The following is a 24,695-nucleotide window of genomic DNA, read 5'->3' on the forward strand; positions in this document are numbered from 1 at the left end:
AGGGTCACCACTATTGTCATCCTTGCCCGACATGCCCATAGTACACTTCAAGGTCGAAACCCTGAGGGTACCTTGCAAGTAAATAAGCACTTCATCTTTGCTAGGCAAACCAGAGGAGAAAAGACTTCCATGCTGATACGCTGACAAAAGACGCTGAGGTCCATACATCCAGACACTCCAGCACGCTGTGGTCGGACATCCCTCGCAGGGTGTCTATCTCGAGACCAAGTCGGGGTCCTTCACTCTCCCACATCAGGCTAGGGGGTTGGCTCTATCCTAAGGGGATTCTTGGCTATACACCTACATACATGCTAGGTACACTTAGGTACATCTACTTAGGGTTTGCATCGTAGGAGTAGGGTGTTATTACTGTCATGTATATATACGCCTGCATATATCTGTTTCTGTCTCATTGTTGTTGCAGCACACGTATTTTATACTAGAATGACTCTGTTTCAATAAATGCTTATTGAAAACGTCCCCACCATTCATTCTGTGTATATCTCTGAGACAAAGTGAGCACGAGTGACAGAGCAAAATGTACTGTACTGTTTTCACGATCCCTGAGGGGTCAAATTTGTCACGTTCGATAGTTGCCAGAAACTATTCGCTTCTTGGTAAGAGGGGTACATGGTGGCACTGTGAGCTATCTGGTCTACAAACTAACATATCTGGAATCAGTCTTGACACCAATCCCTTAGTTTATATTGTCTAAAACACGCAGATCCTATATAGATTTGTAGGAGCTACATGACATTGCCTTGCCTACATCTTACTTTGTAATACTTGTAAGTCACCCCTAGGGAAGGCCCATAGGGCAGGGTACATGGTGTTTAAAAAGTAGGACATGTATATTTAACGTTTTACATTTCCTGGAAGTGAAAAACCTTGAAAGTGATTTTTCACAGTTGCAAGGCTGGCTCCCCAATAGAGAATCATTAGGTTATGTTATAATACCTTATAATACATAACCACAGTTCAGGACTGTAAAGAAAAATGACTCAAAGTCTCATTGGAATAGGATTTGAAAATACAACCTAATGGGCAAGTCTGATTTTGAATTACAAATGGCATTTTTTAGAAAGTTAGCATCTCTTGTCTTAGCCAAATGTGCTTTTCTTCTCATGTCTGGGTCACCTGACTAATAATGGCTCTCCTGCGGTATGACCATGGACAAAGGGCCTGGGTGTGGAGTGGTGAGTGCCTTCCTTACAGAATGGCTGGGGAGGAGCTACGTCCCTGCTCTGATTGCACTTCAAGTGGTAGTCTGGTGGCTGAACCAAATCATTCCTCACTTGAGAAAAAGCCTGCCCTGTCACTGGCAGATGCAGCTCACACCAAGGCCTGCCTGGGCCGCTGCTGGTGGAAGCTGGGAGCTGCTTTGTCCCCCCCCTGTGCTTATCCTAACACCCAAAGCTTGGTCTCTGCACCTGATTTACTTACCTGCAAACAGTGTGGCTACAAGCACCCCCTGTCTCCATTGGAAAGCATTGAGTCGAACTCTTATTTTGACCTCTGCAACCGGCCGCCCCTGTGCCGCTGGCAGTGTAATTTTGGTACTTACCTGAACCTTGGACCATGCTGACTTTTGGCTCCAATGACTGAAATTGTAAGTTTGATACTCACCAGTTTAACCGTGATATTGTTTTTTTTGATAGGATAACATTGGATAGTGTGAAAAAGTTTCTGTGTCGATTTTGAAAAAGTATTTTTGATTAAAAACTGTACTTACCTTATTACGAAGACCTAGGCCTTTAAAAAATATAAACAAAGCATAATTTTATTAAAATTGGTCTGGATCTCCTTCTAGAGGCATTTCTCCATTATTGATCAGGTGCAATAAATGTCTTGCACTCTTCTGTGTTAGGCTTAAGGCTGATCGCCCACACTACCACTAATAGAGCACTTAGGGTTTTACTGTTCACTTTTGGGGAACCCCTGGACTCTGTGAACAGCGTTATCACTTATTGATAAACAGAGCCATCTTCCTACATATGGTATTTGTAAATGTTTAGTAGGACCATGCACATCATACCATTCCCTGTCCCACACTATTCCTTCCAGTACGGGAAGTGCTGTAATGTTCATCAGGGACAGGTCCCTTAGCTCATAGTGCGATGATGCATGTGGTTTCAAAACCAAGTTCACAAGTTGTACTGAAGAATCTTCTAGGAGATAGTGTCCATTCAGAAGAAGGAAACAAACAGTTACCAAACCAATCTAAAGGACCTTTAAAAGTAATTCAATTGTAATCCACCGATGTAACCAAGGAGTACCAAAGTATGTCTTTTTTCAGTCAAAGAAAGAAAGCATGCACTTGTAGGTTGAAAGTGAAAGGCGGTGGTATCTCAGGTTCACTTGAATCCAATGAGAAGTTGTCATAATGCACCAAGTAGCCAGATGCTGTCCGGTCTACTTTTAGCAGCCCAGCGGGGGTTTTGTAACTGTGAGATGAGTCCATCTGTGGCATATTCACATAGATATTGTACATTTTCCAATCTTAGATTTGTGTTTCTGTACTTGTTGACTTTACATTTGTAGTTGTTTCAACAGGAAGAAGTAATACGTCATTGTTGTTTACAGCTTCTCTTTGGAGAGGGGAATCTTCTGTAGTTATTAAAGCTTCCATCTGAACTTCCTGAAGGGTAGCAAGAGCAGTGCCATGGCTACCCAGGAGCCCACGCAGCCTACTGTTGAGAATCGACCACAGTGTGGTTTGATCGGAACAATAGAGATAGACTGTTTGTCTCGGCAAGGCACGGAAGTACAGTTATAGTACCTTCGACAGCCAGGACAGGTACAGGTGCTCTGTATTATGGCCTGAATTCTTTTTTATTCACAATTTTTTCCCTGACGAGATCCCCAATCTTTGGGACCCAGCCAGGTCTTTCCGGTACAACCTTCACTTCTCCAGTGGCGGTGCTTTTTACTTGGAAGTTGCTTTGTGCGCCCCGGAATACATCGAGTTCCTGTAAAACAGTCAAACGTTCATTGATGTCAAACTGTGTTTTTACCGCCACTGCACTGACATTATCGAGGTCTTGCACCCACATTCTCACACCAAACAGGATTTCATATGGAGTACAACCACAAAGGAATTCTCTTGGCATATTATTGAGGGCCCTCTGAAACCCACATAGGTGATTGACCCAACTGTGACCCAAGCCTAATACCCTTGCTGTTAAGGACCGCTTTAAGTCACCGTTATTCCTCTCAATTATCGTATTTTCTTGAGGATGATAGGGAGGAGTACTGCAATGCCACACCCAAACTTCACATGGCTTCTTTGTAAGCCCGGGAGCTAAACGCCGGACCCTGGTCGAAATGTAGTTTGCCAATCGCGTATGTCCCGATAAAGATTGGCAAATCATTTATAACAGTTCTAGCGTCATCTGACCACTGTGGACAAACCCACAGGAATATGGAGCATGAATCCACTGCAATCAAGATGTACTTGTAAGCCCCATCTGAGTGTAAGGGGCCGCTCTGATCCAAATTAACACAAGCCAGAGGCTTGTCTGAGATAGAGATGTGTGAGGTGGACGTGCTATGGTTGAGCCTTTCATCCGCTGGCAGATGTCATATTTGAGAACAAAGTCCTTGGTCTGTTGAGATAGACCTGGCCACCAAAAGTGCTGATCCAGTAGCACAACTGTTGCTGTTACCCCTGTGTGTGCTGACCCCAGACCCACGTGTGCATCTAGTATTAATCCCAATCTGCATTCAGTGTTTGGTATTACTCTATCTCCCACTCCTGGAATCTGAGCATACGGAATATTTTGTGCATCTAACTTGTAGGAGTCCTTGAGTGGAAAGCCTTTCAGCAGGTATGTGTCATTGCGAGCAGCACTGATGGCCACCATGATGTCTCTAAATAATCTCATACTAGAACAAGTGATTGCAGCTGCAGCAGCTGTGCAAACTGTTGCCTTAGCAGCTTCAACATTCAACGTGAACCCCAACACGTTCAATGTATGAATAACATGAGCCTATGGCAAGCATTCTTTCTGCTTTGCCACTTGTTCCCAAAGCAGCTTGTGCTTGATTGTGCAACCCTTGCAATCTCGAAATCCATTCTGGCACCAATAGTGAAGTTATTCATTATAGGACTGGGCACAGTAATATGAATCACAGACTATAAGTGTGGGAAATCTGTGATCCATATTTTGGAGTGCCAGAATCAGGGCTTTGAGTTCTGCCAGCTGTGATGTACAATCCCCTAGGGGGTGTGTCTGTGTCTTTTTCAGGACGGAACTTTCCATACTGCATGCGCCCCTTTACGATTGCACAGGCAACGGTATATTGGTGCCTTGTCCCTACGGCAGGCTGTCCAGATCCATCTGTATAAATGATGTAATCCCATCGATCTAGAGGCATTATTTCATGCGGCAGAGGATATTCTTTTTCGTACTGCAGGAATGCTTGTTTTTGTAATGTGTGTAATGTAGTATCAAATCTGTACTCTACATTTGTTGCAGTGAGAGAGTTAGTCCATTGTATCCTTTGTGGATGAAACACTTGCATTGGTAACAGCCTCTAAGGTCAGTACGGGGGTCAGCACAATTATATGTTCCCCTGTGCTAATGCTCTCTCTCTCTCGCTACAGCAGGTTGTACCACTGTGAGAATGTTCTCAGTGAGTGCAAAATGCGTTTCAGTGTTTGAGTACAGATGTGATTTGTACGCAATGGGTACTGTATCACCTTCATTGAAATTGATACAGGTGTACCCGGTTGGTCCAGCCACTATGCGGATCACCAGGTTCATTGTGTTTACTTGTGTGTTAATGCTTGGAAGCCATCATGTCAGCTTGTACGGAACTTTAAATTATTGTATGTTCCTGTGTCCAGTGGTTGATTAAAAAAACAGGTCTGGTCAAATTGTAAAATGGTTTTACTCATTCTGCATAATCCAAAATGTATGCTTGCCAAAATTTACAAATACTAAAATTGATTATAGTCTCTTCAGAGTCGGGGAGGTTGGAGCAACATGCATTTTTCGAAAAAATGTGCTGCCTTCACTTGACAACTCGAATCCCAGAACCAGGACATTCATATGGGCAATAAAGCTTTTTTTAAATTAAATTTGTAGCCTAAATGAACAAACCCCTGTATTATGCGGTCTACTCTGTCCAAGTGTTCTAATAATTCATCGTCCGTCAGATAAATATCATCTACATAGGACAACGCCTCCTCATAAACATTTTGAAGTGACTCTCACACTCTGGCTGAAAACAGCCCAGAGACAATCTTATGACCCTAAGGAAAACTGCCAAATTGCCTTTGAACCTAGCGCTGAAAATGCTGTCAAATATCTGCTTTTAGGTGATATATTCTGGCAGAAAAATCCATTTGAGATATCTAGTTTTGTTTTTTTATTTTTTATGTACAATGTTATTCATTAGTGTGGCACTGTGAGCATGTTGTACTACAAATGTGTGTGTGGATGTATTTAATTAGTGTAGTCTAAAACTAAACGGTATGATTTATCCAGTTTCATTACAGGAAACAAAGGATTATTCATGGATGAGGTGCAATTTTCTATTACACTTTGATATTCAAGTTATTCAACAATTTCCCTAACTTATTTTTTAGTCTCATGCTTTATTGGGTACTGTCTCTGCGGTTGAGGAATTTAATTTAATGGTAATCGTGATGAGGTGACTCATCATCCCCCTTACATGATTTCAGTTTGGTGCAGGAGCTAGCACTTATGCCCACTCCTGGGAGTATGAATCTTTAAAAGATACTAGAACAAGGTCAGAGAAAGCAGGTAAAATTACCCTTTCCCCTATTGGGCATTACATTACAAACTCATGTTGCAAGTCGTTCTCAGCAAAAACAAATGTCGTAACCATATGTCAAGTTCTCCCAAAAGAGAACCTTGATGTTCACAGGTATGTCTCCCTCCAAGTGGAGTGGTATTTCTTGTAATTGATGGGGAACACTTTCCCTTGAGTCAGCTGATTCCATGGAGATATGCTCACTCAGCGTTACTATTGTCAAATAATCCATCAGGTTTCGGCGAGATATTGTGACTTCTGCCGTGCTCTCCAGCATCATCACTGCCCATTCCCCATTGAGAAGGGGAGTCCTCAGTAGCCTCGGTATGTCTTATTTTAATCCCAGCTACCTTCTTCTTCTTTTTGAATTGAAGTTTAGGAGTCTTAGACTGCTCTTCTTTTTTAGTGATGCTGTTTGATGAGCCTTGTGATTCTCTCTTCAGTTTCACGCACTCTTCTAATCTGCGCTCTGACCATCCACCTCTCTCTGAACGTGCATCAGATAGCTCCAGGAAGGAACGAGAGGAATGTGTATCGGTATCCTGATACCTGTCAGGCTTTCCAATATTATCATGATTTCTCAGATTATATGTCTTTTCAGTGTTTTTTTTTTATAGAGGAAACCCACCCCGTGATTTTGTCTTGTTTTGTCTATTTTTTGGTTATTGTTTCATTTTTCCTTGGAAGAATCGTGAGTTATCCTTTTCATAATTACTCTTAACTTGTGGTTTCCCAGTTATGGCTCACAAATTATCTCTAAGTAGCGTAGCATAGGTTTCTTCGATAATTCTCGGCAATTCCCTCTCCTTCTGTGCAGGAGCGAACTCCCTCAGACGTTGGTGTATATAGCCAATGCTGCTGCATCCTCCTTAAGGTTACTTAACATAATGGCTGATATGTTTCAGTTTCATCCCCAAGTCCAGGGTAGGTGCTGCCCCATACTCATTCTGTACCTGTTTCAGTACTTGAGGCAGTACAGCCACAGAAGGGGTACGATGTGATCTCGTGTAGATGGCAGTGAAGACTGTAACCCAAGTGGCACAATCTTCCACCGGGGAAGCCATTCCCATTGGCAAGCAAATTGTTAATATTCTGTGTTTTTTCTGTGGTTCAGTATGGGGGAAAACTGCCTCAAGCTGGCTTGTTTTCTGTGCTATCCAGAATGGAATTTGTTCTCGACTGGTGGGAATCTTTCCCATTGCGGCATTCAGCGTTTGCATGCTGATACCTGTAGTAACCAATTGTGGTTGTGTAGCCTGATCAGTCCGCCCAAGGTTAATTGTGAGTGTTCACATTATGAACTTTGTAAGATTTCTGCAAATCTTAACTAGATCTTCGTATAGTGTTGTTAATTCTACTGCATCTAAAATAGCAAGTTTAGGATGAGGTGTATAAGCAGTTAAGACCGGCCAAGTCACTCCTTCTTTACTAAGCGGACCAAGTCTCAAGTTTTCTATGGTGTGGGGGAGGGCGTCTTTAAACCAATTTATGTGTTCTTTGTAAGTTAAGGTAATTTCTATGTCCACATATGGAATGTATTCATCTGGTGTTTCATCCTCAATGTAAGTGTTAAATAATGTTGTGTGAGCATCCACAGCAGGGCATGTAACCCAAGAATAGAAAACCTCTGTTCTAAATGCTTTGTGCGCCTCGAACATGAAGGTAACTTCTCCACCAGTGCATGTTTGCAAATCTGTAATATTTAGAGTTTCTACTTCTTCTCAACCTGCTCCTCCGTTTACAGACATTATGTGAAGAGAGAAGAAAATTAGTTAATTAATTTATGGAGCTGGGGTTTACACAATGTGGAACATTTTTATCCTACAAGCTTGAATAACCTACAGTCAATACAAAGGGTAAACCTAATCAGCTGGGCAGATTTCCCTACCACCACAGACATCTCCGGTTTGGAGGTTAGTAGGGATATCCGAGAAAAGCACAATTGTTCTACTCAGATAGACTGTTAAATAAGAACCCGACCAATGTTGGCAGCGCCATGTTATGTAGTTTCTACTAATCCATAGGATCTGTAAGTTTGTTGGACAACATAGATTTTGGGTGAGGTGTCCAAACTGATTCCAGGCACCCCTGCAGGATATGCCTAGAGACCTGCAAGCTCACAGTGCCACCATAAGCCTATCCAACCCTACCAGGGAGTAAATGTTTTCTGGCAACCGCTGAACATGACAACCCCGACCCTGCAGGGATCGTAGTAACAGTCAGTCATGCTCTTTTGTTCTCAGAGATATATACTGAGAATACACAATGGGACATTTTCAATATATTTATTGAACCAACATCATTATTGTATACAATACATGAGCTGCAATAATCAATGGAGAGAAGCAGATGAAAGTGATTACAAGCACAAAAAGAGGAATAGTAGATATAGTTCTACCATGATGCTAAAACAGTGTTATATAAAGGCATATAAACAAGGTAATAATCAGGCTTACTCCAACTATGCAAACCCTACTCTCTGTGTACCTAGAGTGTGCGTAGGTGTGAAGCCAAGAAGGAACAATCCAACTGTATTATCTGGTGGGAGAGAATGTAGGAGTCTGCCTTAGTCATGAACTGGACAACCCCCTCACGGAGATGTCAGACCGCTGTGTGGTAAAGTCTCAGCATGCAGGGACCCTCTGCATCAGCTGAAGTGCCTCCTCTGCTAATCTTTTAGCATTCTCATTATTTATAATAGAAAGCATCCTTGTGATGTACATATAGATTAGCAATGTTATGGATATGTGGATAGCACTGTCGCCCCGTGGATGAATTTAGAACCACATTTGTACATTGTGCGTAACAAGGCCTTGTACATGGTGTTCGAGGCATCGTGATAATGTTATGCGAAGCTAGATGTGTAAACAGAAGTAGTTTCAGAGAAACTAATCCAACATTGTCACGCACACGAGTATGTGCAAAAGATCACAGCAGGAAGGTTATTGTGCAAAATTTGAACAATGTAAGAAAATGTCTAGCATTGTTACTTAGACCTAACCTGGGCACATAACAACATGACTAGGTCTAGTTAGCAGTTTCCCTTTGTGTATTCCTCCCCAACAACCACACAGTAGGGGGACTAGGTGTTGCCAGGATGGACAATCCAAGGCGGGATAGAGGTGCAGAGCACGGCACAGCCCCGCTTGCATTTAAAAGACAAAGCCCCAGCTCACACACAAAGAATGTCACACTAGCATTTTATGCTTGCAGACATCCTGGGACCAGGCCAGGGAGGCAGGACCTTCCAGACACTTCTGTGGGTGGAGAAGTTTGTTCCATTTCAAAGCTGGCATCAGATATAAAAATAGGACTCTCAGACCCCCTCTTCAGTTTACTTCTGGAACTGCTATAGGACTCTCAGAGGAAATACTTTGCAGCTGTGTTCGGCCTTCAGTGTACTTCACCAAGAGAACTTCCCTGCTGCCTGAAGCATGCCCATGCACTTACAGGACTGCCCCGCTGCCTGAGACTGGATTTCCTGCTTGAACCCATGACTTCCAGAGTAACTACAAGGGCTAGTTGTCTGGTCTCCTGATCAGAGCTCACAGACAGAATAAGCTCCAGCAATCTTGAACCTGCAACTGGACCTAGCCTGAGGGAGTTCTGACCTTCATAGTGGGACCCTGTCAGTCCTAGATCCTTGGAAGTGATGGTAAAGCTGCCCAAGTAATGCAAATTCGAAACTTGGGAATTATAAAATGTTCAACCAAAACCTACTCTGAGAACCAAGTGGAGACTGGGACCTACCTGCTTGCTGAGCCACCCAAGGCATCACTGGTCAGCCTGAATTTGCAGTAGCTCCCTTTATGTTCTCCTCCACCAGCAAATCCTGTTCAGCTACTCCTCACCAAAGGGGTATTCAGCCTTGTGAAGCCATCATCAGCTACAGCCCAGAGATTAGTACCGCTTGAGACTTTCGACTTTCATAAAAGATATTTAGGGCCTCATGTAGGTAGCATACCAGTTACCACTTCTAAAATACCGAACGATACCGAATCGGTATTTTAGAAGTGGTAACTGGTATGTAGGTAATGAGTCGGTATTTTTTACCGAATCGTTACTAGTCGGTAATTACCGAATCGGTATTTACCGATTCGGTAATGAGGCATACCTTCCCATTGATGGGAAGGTATGCCTCATTACCGAATCGGTAAATACCGATTCGGTAATGGGGGGAACACATACAAGGGTGGCAGGGTGTCACATTGACACCCTGTTGCACCCCTGATTCGGCCATGTGTGCACATGTGGCACACATACATGCCCTAAGGGCATGTATGTATGCCACATTGCACACTGCTACGCGCGTAAAAATGCATTTACACATACATTCATTATTTACCACCAACTATAAGTTGGTGGTAAATACCGACTCATAAACACACACACACACTCCCCCTACATCTCGATTTTGCTTTCGGAATTTACCGAATCGGTAAAATTACCGATTCGGAAAAGTTACCGATTCGGTAACATTACCGATTCGGTATTATTACCGAATCGGTAATTTTACCGATTCGGTAAATTCCGAAAGCAAAATATGTCCCCCTACATACCAATGGCCAAAATACCGGTCGGTAACGGTATAATTACCGAAAATCGGCCGTTACCGACCGGTATTTGGCTTCCTACATGAGGCCCTTAGTCTGAATGCAGAAATCTTCACTGTTACTTCGCTCAGCAGCTCCCCGACGATGATGCCTCCTCTTCAGACACTGCTGGCTGCTTTGCCCCGCTGAACTTTGCCTTCTCAGACATTTTTTACCAAAATTTCTTCTACATATGAAGGTAAGCAGAGAATGGACACAATCTACTTCGTGTATCTAAAAGGCGCTCCATCACAGTTAGCCAAAATGCTTGACTTTGCCCTGGTCTTGTATGACTAGATGTCAGCAGTTGGCACTTTGATCATTTGGGGCCCTATTACACATAGGGTGCACTTTACCCTGTTTGCGCCACGGTGCATGTTTAATAAGGTGCACCGTGCACAAATGGAGAAAATGTGTCCTATCACAGATAATTATCGGTACCCAGGGCAGCCGCAAACTTGTGCTGCCCTGGGGACAGTGTATACAAATGAAATAAGGAGCAGCTGTTTCAAGCGCTCAATGTTTCACTCTTCCGGTGGCAACCCGCCAACACTTTAAAGACGACTTAAAGATCTCTCTGCTGGTCAATGCAGTGAGTGACTGCGTCCACCTACAAGGGGATGTCTTGAAGGTCCATAGGCCTCCTTTTCCCCCTCCAGAGTGCTGACAACCACCTTTTTGTGGCACACTTTTAGTGTGTCTGCTAAGAGCATGTTTGCCTCTGTTCCCGCATCCACACTACAACACAGAGGTGAAGAGTTTCCCTGCCCCCATGCAAATGAGGGAACACCCTCTTGAGATTGCGCTTGCGCTACACATGCGCCACCGCCCTCTGTATCTCAGAAGGGGCCACGCAAGGGTCTGCTGCCCCTTCTGGAATACCAAAGTGCCCTGGGGATGCACAAAGCGAGCACAATGACCGTTATGGCCCTTGGGTACGATTTTTTATTTTAAACTTTCCAAAAAATAATTTCTTTTCTACTAATTGTACATTTGCCATTTTTGGGTCAAATAATTAATTGACGTTTACTCTATTTTTCTAAATTAATGTGGGATTTTTCTTGTGTTTTGTTTTTCCTTTATTACTGTTTAAGTGCTTTACACATTGCTTCTAAAATAAGCCTGACTACTTTTATGCCAGGCCACCAGAGGGCTAAGCACAGGTTAATTTTTTGTGGTTCACCTTGCTAAGGATTGTGGCTGTTGCTTGAGTAGGGTTTCAGTCCCCCAACCAACAACCCAATTTCTCACAATATGATTTACAGATTGATGTAAAATATGGAGTATTGCAAACAAGTTCTTGAATGCTGTTTTACACAGGGGATTATTCAATTGTGCTATAGCTTGAGCTCACTGTTACCAGCAAACTGCAGTGTGTAACACACATGGCATGAGGGTAGTAAAGGACCAAAAATGATTTGTTTGTATTTTTAAATTACTACCAGGGTGAGTTGATATTCTATGTAAATCTGATGTCCAAGTGATTGACTTGACTGCCCCAGTTATCTAGCCATCAGTATTCAACCGTGTGTTCCCCTCAGATTTGCAGAACATTGTGATTGACATTTATGAAACAATCTCCACGCATGTGGAATGCCTTTCAAACGGAAATAAACAGCCTCCCCACGTCACTCCGGACCATCACTTCACTTCCAGAAATCCAAACAGTGGCATCTGGTACTGAATATGGGTGGTGGGGGGCTGTTAAAAAAATAAAGAATACTTACCTTTGTAAGGCAGCCAACTCTACTCCTTCATCATCTCTCGTTCGCTTTTCTTCCGGAGTCATGAAACACACAGGCTCCCCTAAGCCAATCACGATGCTGCTGGCACCATGACAGCAGTGTCATGATTGGTCTGAGTGCTGTGGTTTGGCGCTCAGACAGGCAGTGGGAGCCTATGCATGTTCTCCACCCAGGCTGTGTATTACAGCCCGGGTGGAGAACATGCAAGATGGCCGGACAAACTGTCATGTGCACTTAAGTTCACATTGTGTTGTGATCATTTTTTTTTTTGTACTGCTGAAAAGCAGTGGGGCGACGCTCCTCCACCTTAGAGGAGGAGCCGCCATTGATTCTGAATGGCCTTAAAAACCTGGCTCCGGGATCTGCAGGCGCCCAGATACCCTATCGGGTGATTAGTTGCGCTTTATAAATCCACATTTATTGAGTGATACCATCACATTAAGACTATCACACAATCTGCAGGGGAAGCTTTTAATGTTCGGTTTGCATTGTAACTGTTCCATGTATGAGAGGGAAGCATGCCCTCCTATTTCAAATGCTGGCTCTGTGTCGGCGAAAAGTAGTAAAATCTCCCTTACTACAAGAAAACAAGACAAGTGGTATTTTCAAGGATGGTTTTAAAGGTCATTCCGATCCATTTGCCCCGTGTAAAATTAGTATAAAATGCAACTAGCTACTGTTGACACTGAAACATGAATGTTAGGTTTGGGGTCGCTAGTTGCCATAGGTAGGTACCTGTGACAAATAGGGACCCTTGCGTCTAGTCAGGGTAAGGGGGTACACTCCTAAAATAACCCCTGCTCACCCCCTTGGTAGCTTGGCACGAGCAGACAGGCTTATCTCAGAGACAGTGTGGAAAGCATTTGTGAACACATACAGTAATCAAGTGACAACACTGCAGATGGACACCACACAAGTTTTATATAAAAAATAAGTATTCTTTATATAGATTTATCACAAGACCATAAACGACAAAAATCCACAATGCTGTTACTTTACAATGGTAGAATTGGCTTAGTTTTTTTTAGATCTTAAAATGCGATACTTTGAGTCAATGTACCTTTGGATGCAACACGCAGGGCAACAAAAGTGTTGCAACAATGGTGATGCATTGATTCCTTACTGCACTTCCGGGGCGATGCGGCGAGCAAAGCCGTGATGCGATGAAATTTTGGTGCAAAGAAATAAAGATGTCCTCTTCTTCTTGAGGCGGCACGCCTCTCCGCTGTTGCGAGAAGTCTTGACTCGATGTGTCAGCTGCAGCGGCGACACCCTTGTTCCGTGATGCGACGACAGCGGCTTTGGCAGCGACACTCTTCTTCGACGATGCAAGACGCTTCCTCAAAATGCGACAGCTGCAGCGGCGACACCCTTGTTCAGTGATGCGACGACAGTGGCTCCGACGGCGGCCCGCTTCTCTGTGGATGCGAGGCGCTTCTGCGGTGCAATGCGACAGCTACAGCGGCGACACCCTTGTTCCGTGATGCGACAGCTGTGACACGCTTCTTCTTCATTGCGAGACGCTTCTCGCGATGCGGTGCAATGCGACAGCTACAGCGGCGACATCCTCGATGCGACGGCAGTGGCTGCGGCAGCGACACGCTTCTTCTTGGTAGCGAGACGTTTCCAGCTCCTTTCGACATGCAGTCCCTCAGAAGGCCCAAACAACTGCGGGCACTTCCAAAGAACTCTTGGGGAGCTGGGGGTTGAGTTCTGTTGTCCCTGAGACTTCAGCAGGAGGCAAGCTCTTCTCTCAAGCCCTTGGAGATCTTTTACAAGTTGAAATAAAAGTGCACACAAAGTCCTTTCTCCTTTCTTTGGCAGTCAGGCAACCACTGCAGGCCAATCCCCCAAGCAGCACTCCAGCTTAGGGATAGTCTCTCCTCAGCAAAGGTTTCTTCTTGTTGTCAAAAAGTGATCTAATTCTCTGGGGTTTGGGACCCCTCTTTTATACTAAGTTTCTCTTTGTTCTCTTAAGGAAGACCATTTCTGGTCAGTCCTGGAGCACTTTGTTTACATGACTCCTTCTTTCTTTTCAGAGAGCAGGGCAGAGACATCAGACACACCACAGGAGGTGGAGCCAGCATTGTGGAGGGAAGGCACAGCCCTATTCAGGTCCCAGGTGCAACTCCTCCCTCCCATCTAGATGCAGATCTCTCTATTCACCACTGGGCTGACTCACCCTGTCTCCTGGAATCCCCCAGCCCCTGTCACTCAAACTCCAGGCAAGGAATACACAGCCTAGCAGAGGCAGGTTTGGATGGTTAAACAAGAAAATACCTACTTTCTAAAAGTGGTATTTTCAAACACAGAATATTAAAACCAACTTCACTAAAAGATGTATTTTATCATTCTGAGTTCAGGCATACTAAATTCGAATTTCTACCATGTTCCCTGAGTCAGTTAGGATTATAGGATGTAATAATCAAACTGCCCATTCTGGCCTATGGAGAACAGGTAGCCTTGCAATAGTGAAAAACGAAAATGGCTGTAATTCACTATTAGAACATGCCACACACACCAGGGCATGTCCTACCTTATACTTACAATGCACCCTGCCCTTGGGCCTACCATAGGGGTGTCTGATATGAAGAAAAGGGAAGGTTTAGGGACTGGCAAGTGGGTGCGCTTGCCCAGTCAGCATGACAGTACCAGACTGCATGCAGGCTCTGCAATGGCAGGCCTTAGACACACTTTTACAGGCTGCTTCTGTGGGTGGCACAACCAGTGTTGCAAGCCCACAAGCAGCATTTGGAATACCAGACCTGGGCACTCCTGGTGCACTGTACTAGGGTCTGACAGGTAAACCAAACCAACCAATCATGGAATCACTAATTCATACATCAATTTACAATAGGGAGCTCTTGCACTGTGGCACTGGACAGCAGTGGCACTGTGCCCAAAGCATCTAACACCAGCAAAAACACACAAGGCAACAGGAAAAATGGAAGTGAGACCCACAGCAAGGTGCAAGGTCTAACACGTGTCCCCTCCAGCTGAAATGTAGGGAGAACTACCCTACCTCCTAGGAGTTCTCATCACTAAGGCGGAAAAATCTGGACAGACCATCAGCATTGGCGTGTTCTGTACCAGGGCGGAGTTCCACCGTGAAATCCATCCTGTAGGGAAATGGACCTCCTCAACAGCTTTGGATTCTCACCCCTCATCTGCATCAACCATGTGAGGGGCCTGTGGTCTGTCTGAACCCGGAAGTGAGTCCCAAACATGTATGGTCTCAGCTTTTTCAGTGCCCAGACCACACCAAATGCCTCACGCTCAATAGCACTCCACCTCTGTTCCTGTGGAAGTAACCTCCTACTGATGAAGGCTACGGGTTGATCTAGGCCCTCCTCATTCATCTGTACCAAAAAAGACCCCACACCATGCTCTGAAGCGTCTGTTTGTACTATGAACTCTCTGGAGAAGTTGGGTGGCAAGAGCACGGGCACCGTACCGTGCACATAGCAGTTTTTTGGGCCTCAAAAGCTTTCTGACAGGTGTCAGTCCAAATCACTGGAAGCCAGCGCGGTCAAGGGTGCAACAATGCTGCCATACCCCTTGACAAACCTCCTGCAGTAACCCGTGAGTCCTAAAAAGGCTCTCACCTCTATCTGGGTTTTGAACCGCTCCCAAGCCAGGATGGTTTCAATCTTGGGCTGTAGGGGTGCCACCTGGCCGCTCCCCACCTGGTGTCCCAAGTACACCACGAATCGCTGCCCCATCTGGCACTTACTTGCCTTGATCGTGAGGCCTGCCCTCCGCAGCGCCATCAACACTTCCCAGAGGTGGCGCAGATGTTCTTCCCAACTGACGCTGAACACTGCGATGTCATCCAGGTAGGCAGCACTGAACTCGTCCAGTCCAGCCAACACCTGGTTAACCAACCTCTGAAAGGAGGCAGGGGCATTCTTCATCCCAAAGGGCATCACCCGGAGCTGGTAGTGCCCATCTGGCCATCTGGTGTGGAGAATGCTAACCTCTCTCTTGCCCCATCAGTCAAGGCGATCTGCCAGTACCCAGACGTTAGGTCAAACGTGCTGAGGTACCGTGCAGCCCCTAGCCGATCTATGAGCTCATCAGCTCTGGGGATGGGGTGCACGTCAGTCCTGGTGACTGAATTGAGCCCTTGGTAGTCCACACAGAACCGAAGTTCTGGTGTGGCACCCGGTACGGCAGCATTTGGGACCAAGACCACTGGGCTGGCCCGAGGACTGTTTGAGGACTCTATCACCCCTAACGCAAGCATCTTGGAGACATTCTCCTTGATGCAAACTCTCACCCTGTCAGTCACCCTGTAGGTTTTGTGCCTCACAGGTGTACTATCCCCAGTGTCCACATCATGGACACACCAATCAGTGACACCGGGAATCAGGGAGAACAGATCATAAAACTGTCCCAACAACTGGCGGCAGTCATTCTGTTGCTCAGGGGTCAGGGTGGAAGAGAGGTTGACACCATCCACTGACCCATCCTGCTCGGTTGCCGACAGGAGGTCTGGAAGAGGCTCGGTCTCCTCCTCCATTCCACCATCTGTCACTAAGAGCTTTCCCACTTGGGACCTCTCCAAGTGGGGCTTCAGGCGGTTCCTAGGAGACCGCAAGTCTACCAAGTAGGTAACCTGACTTTTGCACTCCACAATCTCAAATGGTCCGGTCCACTTATCCTGGAGTGCGCAGTGCTCCACTGGGGCCATGACCCACACTTTCTGACCAGACTGAATCTCTACCAGAGTGGCATTCTAGTCGTACCACCGCTTCATCTCCTCCTGGCTGGCTTCCAGATATGCCTCAGCGAGTTGCCTGAAACGCCTGGTTTGGTTCCTAAAGGCCAGCATGTAGCTATATACGTCCTGGGGAGGTTTCCTGCGAGATTGCTCCCAGCCTTCTTTGACCAAACTCAGAGGTCCTCGCACTGGGTGTCCATACAGAAGCTCAAAGGGTCTGAACCCTAGAGATTTCTGTGGCACCTCACAGTATGCAAAGAGTAGGCATGGTAAGAGGACATCACACTTATGCCTCATAGGTTCCTCAAGACCCATAATCATGCCCTTCAGGGATTGGCAACCAACCCATTTCCTTGGGGGTGGTAAGGAATGGTAAACTTGTAGGTTACCCCACAGTCCTGCCACAGGGACTTCATATACTTGAAAATGAAGTTAGTATCTCGGTCAGACACTACCTCACGAGGGAATCCCACTCTGGATAACATTCCCATCAGTGTTCGTCCCACCACCAGGTGCCGTAAATGTCCTCAGAGGTATGGCTTCCAGGTACTGGGAGGCATGGTCCACCAAGACCAGGATGAACCTCTTGCCCATGGCTGTCTTGGGGTCCAGTGGCCCCACAATGTCAATAGGGTGCTGACCACAGGGAATGGTTGGAGAGGAGCCTTGCACTTCCTCCAACTATTTCCACTTGCCTGGCAAGTCTGACATATCCTGCAGTGAGTGTCTGAACTCCTGCGCATTCGGGGCCAATAAAAGTGGGTGACAAGCCTCTCAAAGGTCTTGTCCTGCCCCAAATGTCCTGCCAATGGCACATCATGAGCCAGCCCCAGTAGGAAGGCTCTGAAGTGCTGGGGTACCACAAGCACACGGGCTGACTCAGGCTCAGCAACCTTAGGCTCAGAATACAGGAGACCATTCTCCCAGTAGACCCAATGTGACCCAGACTGATCACCTGCTGCCTGGTCTGCAGCCTGCTGCCGCAGACCCACGAGAGAAGGGCACTTGTTCTGCTCCTCACAGAACTCCTCCCTAGAGGGTCCTCCTTCTTGCTGCGAATGGGTCAGCTCAGGTAGGTCCCCCAGTTCAGCTACCTGTTCCCCTGTAGGCTCCAGAGCATCCCCCTCAGGGTCTGCTCCCTCCTGGACCGTGGGAACTTCGGGGGGCAGTTTCCCACGCCCCCTGCCTCCTCTCTCTAAGGAAGGTACCTGGGCCCCCCTCTCAGGCTCCAGGTCCTCTTGAGAACCCCTACTGGCTGCCATGGACTGTGTGGTGACACACGCCCAGTCAGGCAGACCCAACATTTCTGAATGAGCACTCCGCTTCACCTTCGCCCAAGGTGAGCTCTCCAGATCGTTCCCTAACACACAGTCAACAGGCATGGCTGGCCTCACAGCTAGCTGAAGAGTACCAGAGACCCCCCCCACTCAAAGGGAACCTGAACCACCTTGCAGTGGCTCTCTGTGTCCGTGTTGTCAGCGGCAATAACTGGATAGAATGCATTGGGGAAAACCTGCTCTTGAGAAACCAGGTGACACTTGACAGCTGTCACACTGGCTCCTGTATCTCAAAGAGTCTCCACCCTATGGCAATTGATGGTCACCCACTGCCTGTATTTCTTAGTGTTATCAGGCAGTTGGGTCCTCTGGACCACCTCACAGTCTCCTAAAGAGACAAGGGACATCTTTGCTAGCCCCCACCCACCGTGGGCACCCATCTCCTCACCCAGGGCTACAGTAGCCATCTGCTAGGGGGCTGCACCAGGGGGTGCTGTCTTCACAATCTGGCGGCACCGGGGATCATTCGCTTTATGACCCAGGTCCCCACATTTGTAGCATCTCAGGGGTCCCCCTTGAACAGGTGGACCTGTTGGGGCCCCTGGCGGTTTCTGTTGGGGAGGCTGGGAACCTTTCCCTTGGTTCCCTTGGGGATTACTTTGGGGCCTTCTCTGGAACTCCCTCTGTTTACCCTTGTCCTCCCCACTCTTCTGCTGGGGACTCTGCCCACTCTTGGCTGAATCTCCCATGTGACCCTTGTGGACCCTGGTGCTGACCCAGCGGTCCGCCTCTTCAGCAAGCTTCCTAGGATTAGTCAGCCTACTATCAATCAGGTGCTGGCGTAGCTCTGGAAAACAATTACTGGACAAGTGCTCCCATGCAATCAAATCAAGGAGCCCCTGAAAATCATCAACTTTGCTACCCTTCACACAACCATCCAATGCTCTGCAGAAAAAAGTGACATATTCCACCCAGGTGCTGTTCTCTATCTTCTTGCAACCACTGAACCTCTGTCTGTACAATTCAGGAGTTAAACCATACCTGGATTTTAATGCATCTTTCATGTGGGGATAGGAATTATAGACTTCAGAAGGCAAGTCTAACAGTGTGTCCCGCCCCTCTCTAAGGAACCGCCCCCACAACCCTGCTCCCCAATCCTTCTCAGGGTCCCGGTGGGAAGACATGGCTACCTCATAGGCCTTGAACCACTGCCCAATATCATCATTCTTAAAAAAATATTTCACCACATCGTTGGGAATATACACTCTTGATTCAAAAGGCAATGATGGTGTGCTGCCACCAGAGGGAGCAATCTCTAAGCTCCTGGCTTTCAATTCCAACTCCCTCAAACTTTTCTAATGATCTAACTGCAGTTTATTTTCCTCCAGGGCCAATTTCCTATTTTCTAACTCCAGTTGCCCACCCAACTTCAGCTTGGCCAGCTCCATCTCATGCCTCCTGCATCTTTCTCTGTCCTCCAGCTCCTCTGGAGACAGACTCTTGGCAGAAACACTGCTACCTGCGGGGGAAGGTGCTCCCCTTCCTCCTGGACCCAATGGCCCATCCAGCTGCCTATCTGCATTCTCATCCACTTCCTCATTCTCAGGGGTATTCCTAGCTTCTACCCAGGCCCTCAACGCCTTGTAGAACTCTTCCTTCTTGGAGAGCCCAATAATGGAAACTTCGAATTTCGTGCAGAATTACTTCAGCTGCTTTACTTTGTAGCATTCCAGTTTCTCCTCTTCCCACTCCAAATCAACAGAGGCTATGGATTCTGCTCTCTCCATGATGGTTAAACTTGGCAAAAATAGAAAATCCCAAAAAGAAATATACCAAAAGTATGTGGTTGCGTTTTGGTCTGCACTCACTAGTAGTGTTCACCAATCACTGTACATGACTCCCAAATACAAGTCCAGAATCCCACCGCTGCCACCAATGTTAGATTTGGGGGTCTCTAGTTGGCATAGGTAGGTACCTGTGACAAATAGGAACCCTTGCGTCTAGTCAGGGTAAGAGGGTACACTCCTAAAATAACCCCTGCTCACCCCCTTGGTAGCTTGGCACGAGCAGACAGGCTTAGCTCAGAGGCAGTGTGTAAAGCATTTGTGAACACATACACTAATGAAGTGACAACACTACAGATGGACACCACACAAGTTTTATATCAAAAATAAGTATTCTTTATATAGATTTATCACAAGACCATAAACGACAAAAATCCACAATACTGTTACTTTAAAATGGTAGAATTGGCTTAGTTCTTTTTAGATCTTTAAATGCGATACTTTGAGTCAATGTACCTTTGGATGCGACACACAGGGCAACGAAAGTGTTGCAACGATGGTGGTGCGTTGATTCCTTACTGCGCTTCCGGGGCGATGCGGCGAGCAACGCCGTGATGCAATGAAATTTTGGTGCAAAGAAATAAAGATGTTGTCTTCTTCTTGATGTGGCATGCCTCTCCGATGTTGCGAGAAGTCACGACCCGATGCGACGGGTACAGCGGCGACACCCTTGTTCAGTGATGCGACGACAGCGGCTCTGGCGGCGGCACGCTTCTCCGTGGATGCGAGGCGCTTCTGCGGTGCAATGCGACAGCTACAGCGGCGACACCCTTGTTCCGTGATGCGACGGCAGCGGCTGCAACGGCAACACGCTTCTTCTTCGTTGCGAGATGCTTCTCGTGATGCGGTGCAATGTGCATGCGGCTGCAACGGCGACGCGCTTCTACTTCGTAGCGAGACGCTTCCAGCTCCTTGCGACACGCAGTCCCTCAGAAGGCCCAAACAACTGCAGGCACTTCCAAAGAACTCTTGGGGAGCTGGGGGTTGAAGTCTGTTGTCCCTGAGACTTCAGAAGGAGGCAAGCTCTTCGCTCAAGCCCCTGGAGATCTTTTACAAGTTGAAATAAAAGTGCACACAAAGCCCTTTCTCCTTTCTTTGGCAGTCAGGCAACCACTGCAGGCCAATCCCCCAAGCAGCACTTCAGTTTAGGGATAGTCTCTCCTCAGTTTCTTCTGGTTCGTCTCCTCAGCAAAGGTTTCTTCTTGTTGTACAAAAGTGATCTAATTCTCTGGGGTTTGGGACCCCTCTTTTATACTAAGTTTATCTTTGTTCTCTGAAGGCTGGGAGGCCCTTGCCTAGTCCAAACCAGTTCTGGTCAGTCCTGGAGCACTTTGATTACATGACTCCTTCTTTCCTTTCAGAGAGCAGGGCAGAGACATCAGATGCACCACAGGAGGTGGAGCCAGCATTGTGGCGGGAAGGCACAGCCCTATTCAGGTCCCAGGTGCAACTCCTCCCTCCCATCTAGATGCAGATCTCTCTATTCACCACTGGGCTGATTCACCCTGTCTCCTGGAATCCCCCAGCACCTGTCACTCAAACTCCAGACAAGGAATACACAGCCTAGCAGAGGCAGGTTTGGATGGTTAGACAAGAAAATACCTACTTTCTAAAAGTGGTATTTTCAAACACGGAATATTAAAACCAACTTCACTAAAAGATGTATTTGATCATTCTGAGTTCAGGCATACTAAATTCGAATTTCTATCATGTTCACTGAGTCAGTTAGGATTATAGGATGTAATAATCAAACTGCCCATTCTGACCTATGCAGAACAGGTAGCCTTGCAATAGTGAAAAACGAAAATGGCTGTAATTCACTATTAGAACATGCCACACACACCAGGGCATGTCCTACCTTATACTTACAATGCACCCTGCCCTTGGGCCTACCATAGGGGTGTCTGATATGAAGAAAAGGGAAGGTTTAGGGACTGGCAAGTGGGTGCGCTTGCCCAGTCAGCATGACAGTAACAGTCTGCACGCAGGCTCTGCAATGGCAGGTCTTAGACTCACTTTTACAGGCTGTTTCTGTGGGTGGCACAACCAATGCTGCAAGCCCACCAGCAGCATTTGGATTACCAGACCTGGGCACTCCTGGTACACTGTACTAGGGTCTGACAGGTAAACCAAACCAACCAATCATGGAATCACTAATTCATACATCAATTTACAATAGGGAGCACCTGCACTGTGGCACTGGACAGCAGTGGCACAGTGCCCAAAGCATCTATCACCAGCAAAAACACATGAGGCAACAAAATGGAAGGGAGACCCACGCCAAGGTGCCAGGTCTAACAATGAAGTACAAGCTGAGGGCTGTGCACAACACAACAGACTTCACATGCTTTTTCAACATTCCTGGCATATACTGATGTGCTATACCTTGTTAGTTCTCTGAAAACTTTGACTGAAGAATTAAAGAACCTTTAGAAAATGTGAGCCCTACCACCTTTGATGATAGCATGAATGAATCTGTTCCTGGTACTGTCTTTTTTGTGCAAACGGTCACACAAGACCAGTGCGCCTTAAGTCTGTCCCCGGGCATACATGTTGATAAAAATGTATTTGTCAGTTATCAAGGAGCATCAGGTGACGCTCATGTGAGGAGAACTGCCCCTTCACAAGCGTCTCTTGTAATACGAGGGAGCGAGTGTGTGTTTCCCTCTCATTCAGGCCTACAAGCGATAACAACTGGTTCGGCTTCATTGCTGGAGGCACATTCATTATTATTGAAATGTCCCTTTGTTGAGCATACTGAAGTGCCCGGGGACGTCATCGGCCTCTATTATTTAATGGGTTGGCTGGTTCAATCCTCCCAAAGAAGTACAAAGGTTTTAGACAAAACAGAAAACACAAAGCTTCCACAGCTACCGTACAATCATATAATATATTCGCAAACCATAAAACCCTTTTCAACGTTTAAAACCTCTATCGTTGCTGTGATAACATCGGAATGCAAAGCAATCGTGGCAGCCCCCAGCGCTGTTTAGACAAATCGTGCTTTTAAAACATTAGACAAATGTTAAATAGCATCAAACGCATGCGCAAAGCATTAAAGAATTTGAATGAATGAAAAAGCACTGCGAACCGAAAGATTGTATTTGCCATTCGAATTGTCGTACTTGCCTTTCGGTGGACCGAGGTTCTTGCCTCGGAGCGCTGTCAGCAGCCGGCAGCTGGTCTGCAGTGTGTCCGTGGCGTAGTTCAGTTTCTGTCGCAGAGCGGTGCTAAGCTCTTGACTGAGAGATAAAAGAGCGGGCAAGCATTCCTCAGCCTTCCCCTTGCTCCTAAGATCTGGAGTCTCCAAATACCCATTTACCACCTGGTTTTTCTGCCACAGCTGTTCCAGGACCTGGTTGAGTTTGTCAGTGCTGTACGTTGAATCTGCTTCCATCGCGACCTTAAAAAGAAATATCTGTTTGTGTACCAAACGACCCTCTCAGTCAAGTGTTTTCCACCTCAGACGTGGACCGAAGCAAGCACAGTGGGCCCCGGATAGGCCTCGTCAAACTTTTGTTTCCACGTTAACAAGTATAATAAAATACCTGCCTCGCTGCGACTATTGGGGTTGCTAGTGAGAGTGATGCGTTGCTAGGGCAACAAGGAGTGGCTTGGCCAGAAGGAACTAAAGAGCGGGGAAGCCACTGAGGTAATATGTACTTTACAGGAATCCAATCTTGCTGACAAGACCTGTTAATTGCACAGAGCATCTTTGCCTGTGACATCGCAGTTCGTGGTGGGAGGTATGTGCGTAGGGAATAGAATGCGGATATTGTTGCTTGTTTAAAGACTGAAAAAATACAGTGAAGGTACATTGTTCGACGGCGGTGCTGTGCTCACACGTTTAGATCTAAACTGAAGTCTGTTGTTGGTGCGTAACTGCATAACCTATATTTACGGGGCCAATGAGTGAAAGCGTCAGTACTTTACATTCAAACACTACCTGCAATCTTGTTTTATCAACGATGATATTACTGTGCGGTTGTACTTGGTCTGGTGCTAGTGAGAGTCAGGTTTGGGAGCTGCGTGTACTTCTTTTATCAGTCAGGAGAATCTGTCAAACTCGACCTGGCGTCTCTCAGTCTCGAGTCTCGAGCTCAGAACAGAAACAGGAAGTGGGTACTGACGCACAGGCATCAGAAGATATAGGACATTGTTAACATAGGCGTCAGCATAGTTTTTAGGTCTCGGCTGAGACAGCGCTTTAGCGCTGCTCTGGCGAGACTTATAGTAAGGGAGTTTTGGAAGTGCAAACAGTGGCTTTTCAGGCCTCCAAATACAGTGCATGTGCCCTGGGCGCATGCACCATTTGGCAGCCTGAAAAACACTGATCACTTGCTTTGATGTCCTCAGTGAGCCGCGTGGCCACTGAGGACATCAAAGTGCACACCATTTGCCACCCCCTTGTTTTTTCCTTTGATCCCTATCTTTCCCTTCCTCAATCTCACCCTCTCCCTGCCTTTTACAACTGTGGCCCGCCCCCACTCCCCCCTCCCACTCCCTCCTTGTCAGCTTCAGTGCGCTCTTGTTCTCTGTCTCCCAAACATCATCCAGCAAGGATGCCATGGCTGGTTTCACTTTCTTTGTTTAATCACTGTGGCCTTTTATTTACCCCTCCCACCTGCCAAACAGCATCCAGCAGCATTCACCATGGCTTTTTATTTATGTAATAGAGCGCCCGTAATGCTAGCCTCAAAAGAACACCCAGCCAACCTCCCTAACAGCATCAA

At 46.5% G+C, this 24,695-nt stretch overlaps 1 protein-coding gene across 1 annotated transcript in view; it reads right to left on the reverse strand.

Moving 5' to 3' along the window:
• The window catches only part of DTHD1 (death domain containing 1), a 350,756-nt gene extending 327,274 nt beyond the window's left edge, over nucleotides 1–23,482 (reverse strand). Inside the window, exon 1 of the mRNA XM_085643317.1 lies at nucleotides 23,092–23,482. Within this exon, the coding sequence (XP_085499443.1) occupies nucleotides 23,092–23,359 (268 nt within the window). The 5' untranslated portion in view covers nucleotides 23,360–23,482. The remainder of the gene's footprint in view (nucleotides 1–23,091) is intronic.
• Nucleotides 23,483–24,695: the final 1,213 nt, after the last annotated feature.

This window comes from Triturus cristatus, chromosome 2_2 (genome assembly GCF_964204655.1).
Source record: "Triturus cristatus chromosome 2_2, aTriCri1.1, whole genome shotgun sequence".
Classification (NCBI taxonomy): domain Eukaryota; kingdom Metazoa; phylum Chordata; class Amphibia; order Caudata; family Salamandridae; genus Triturus; species Triturus cristatus.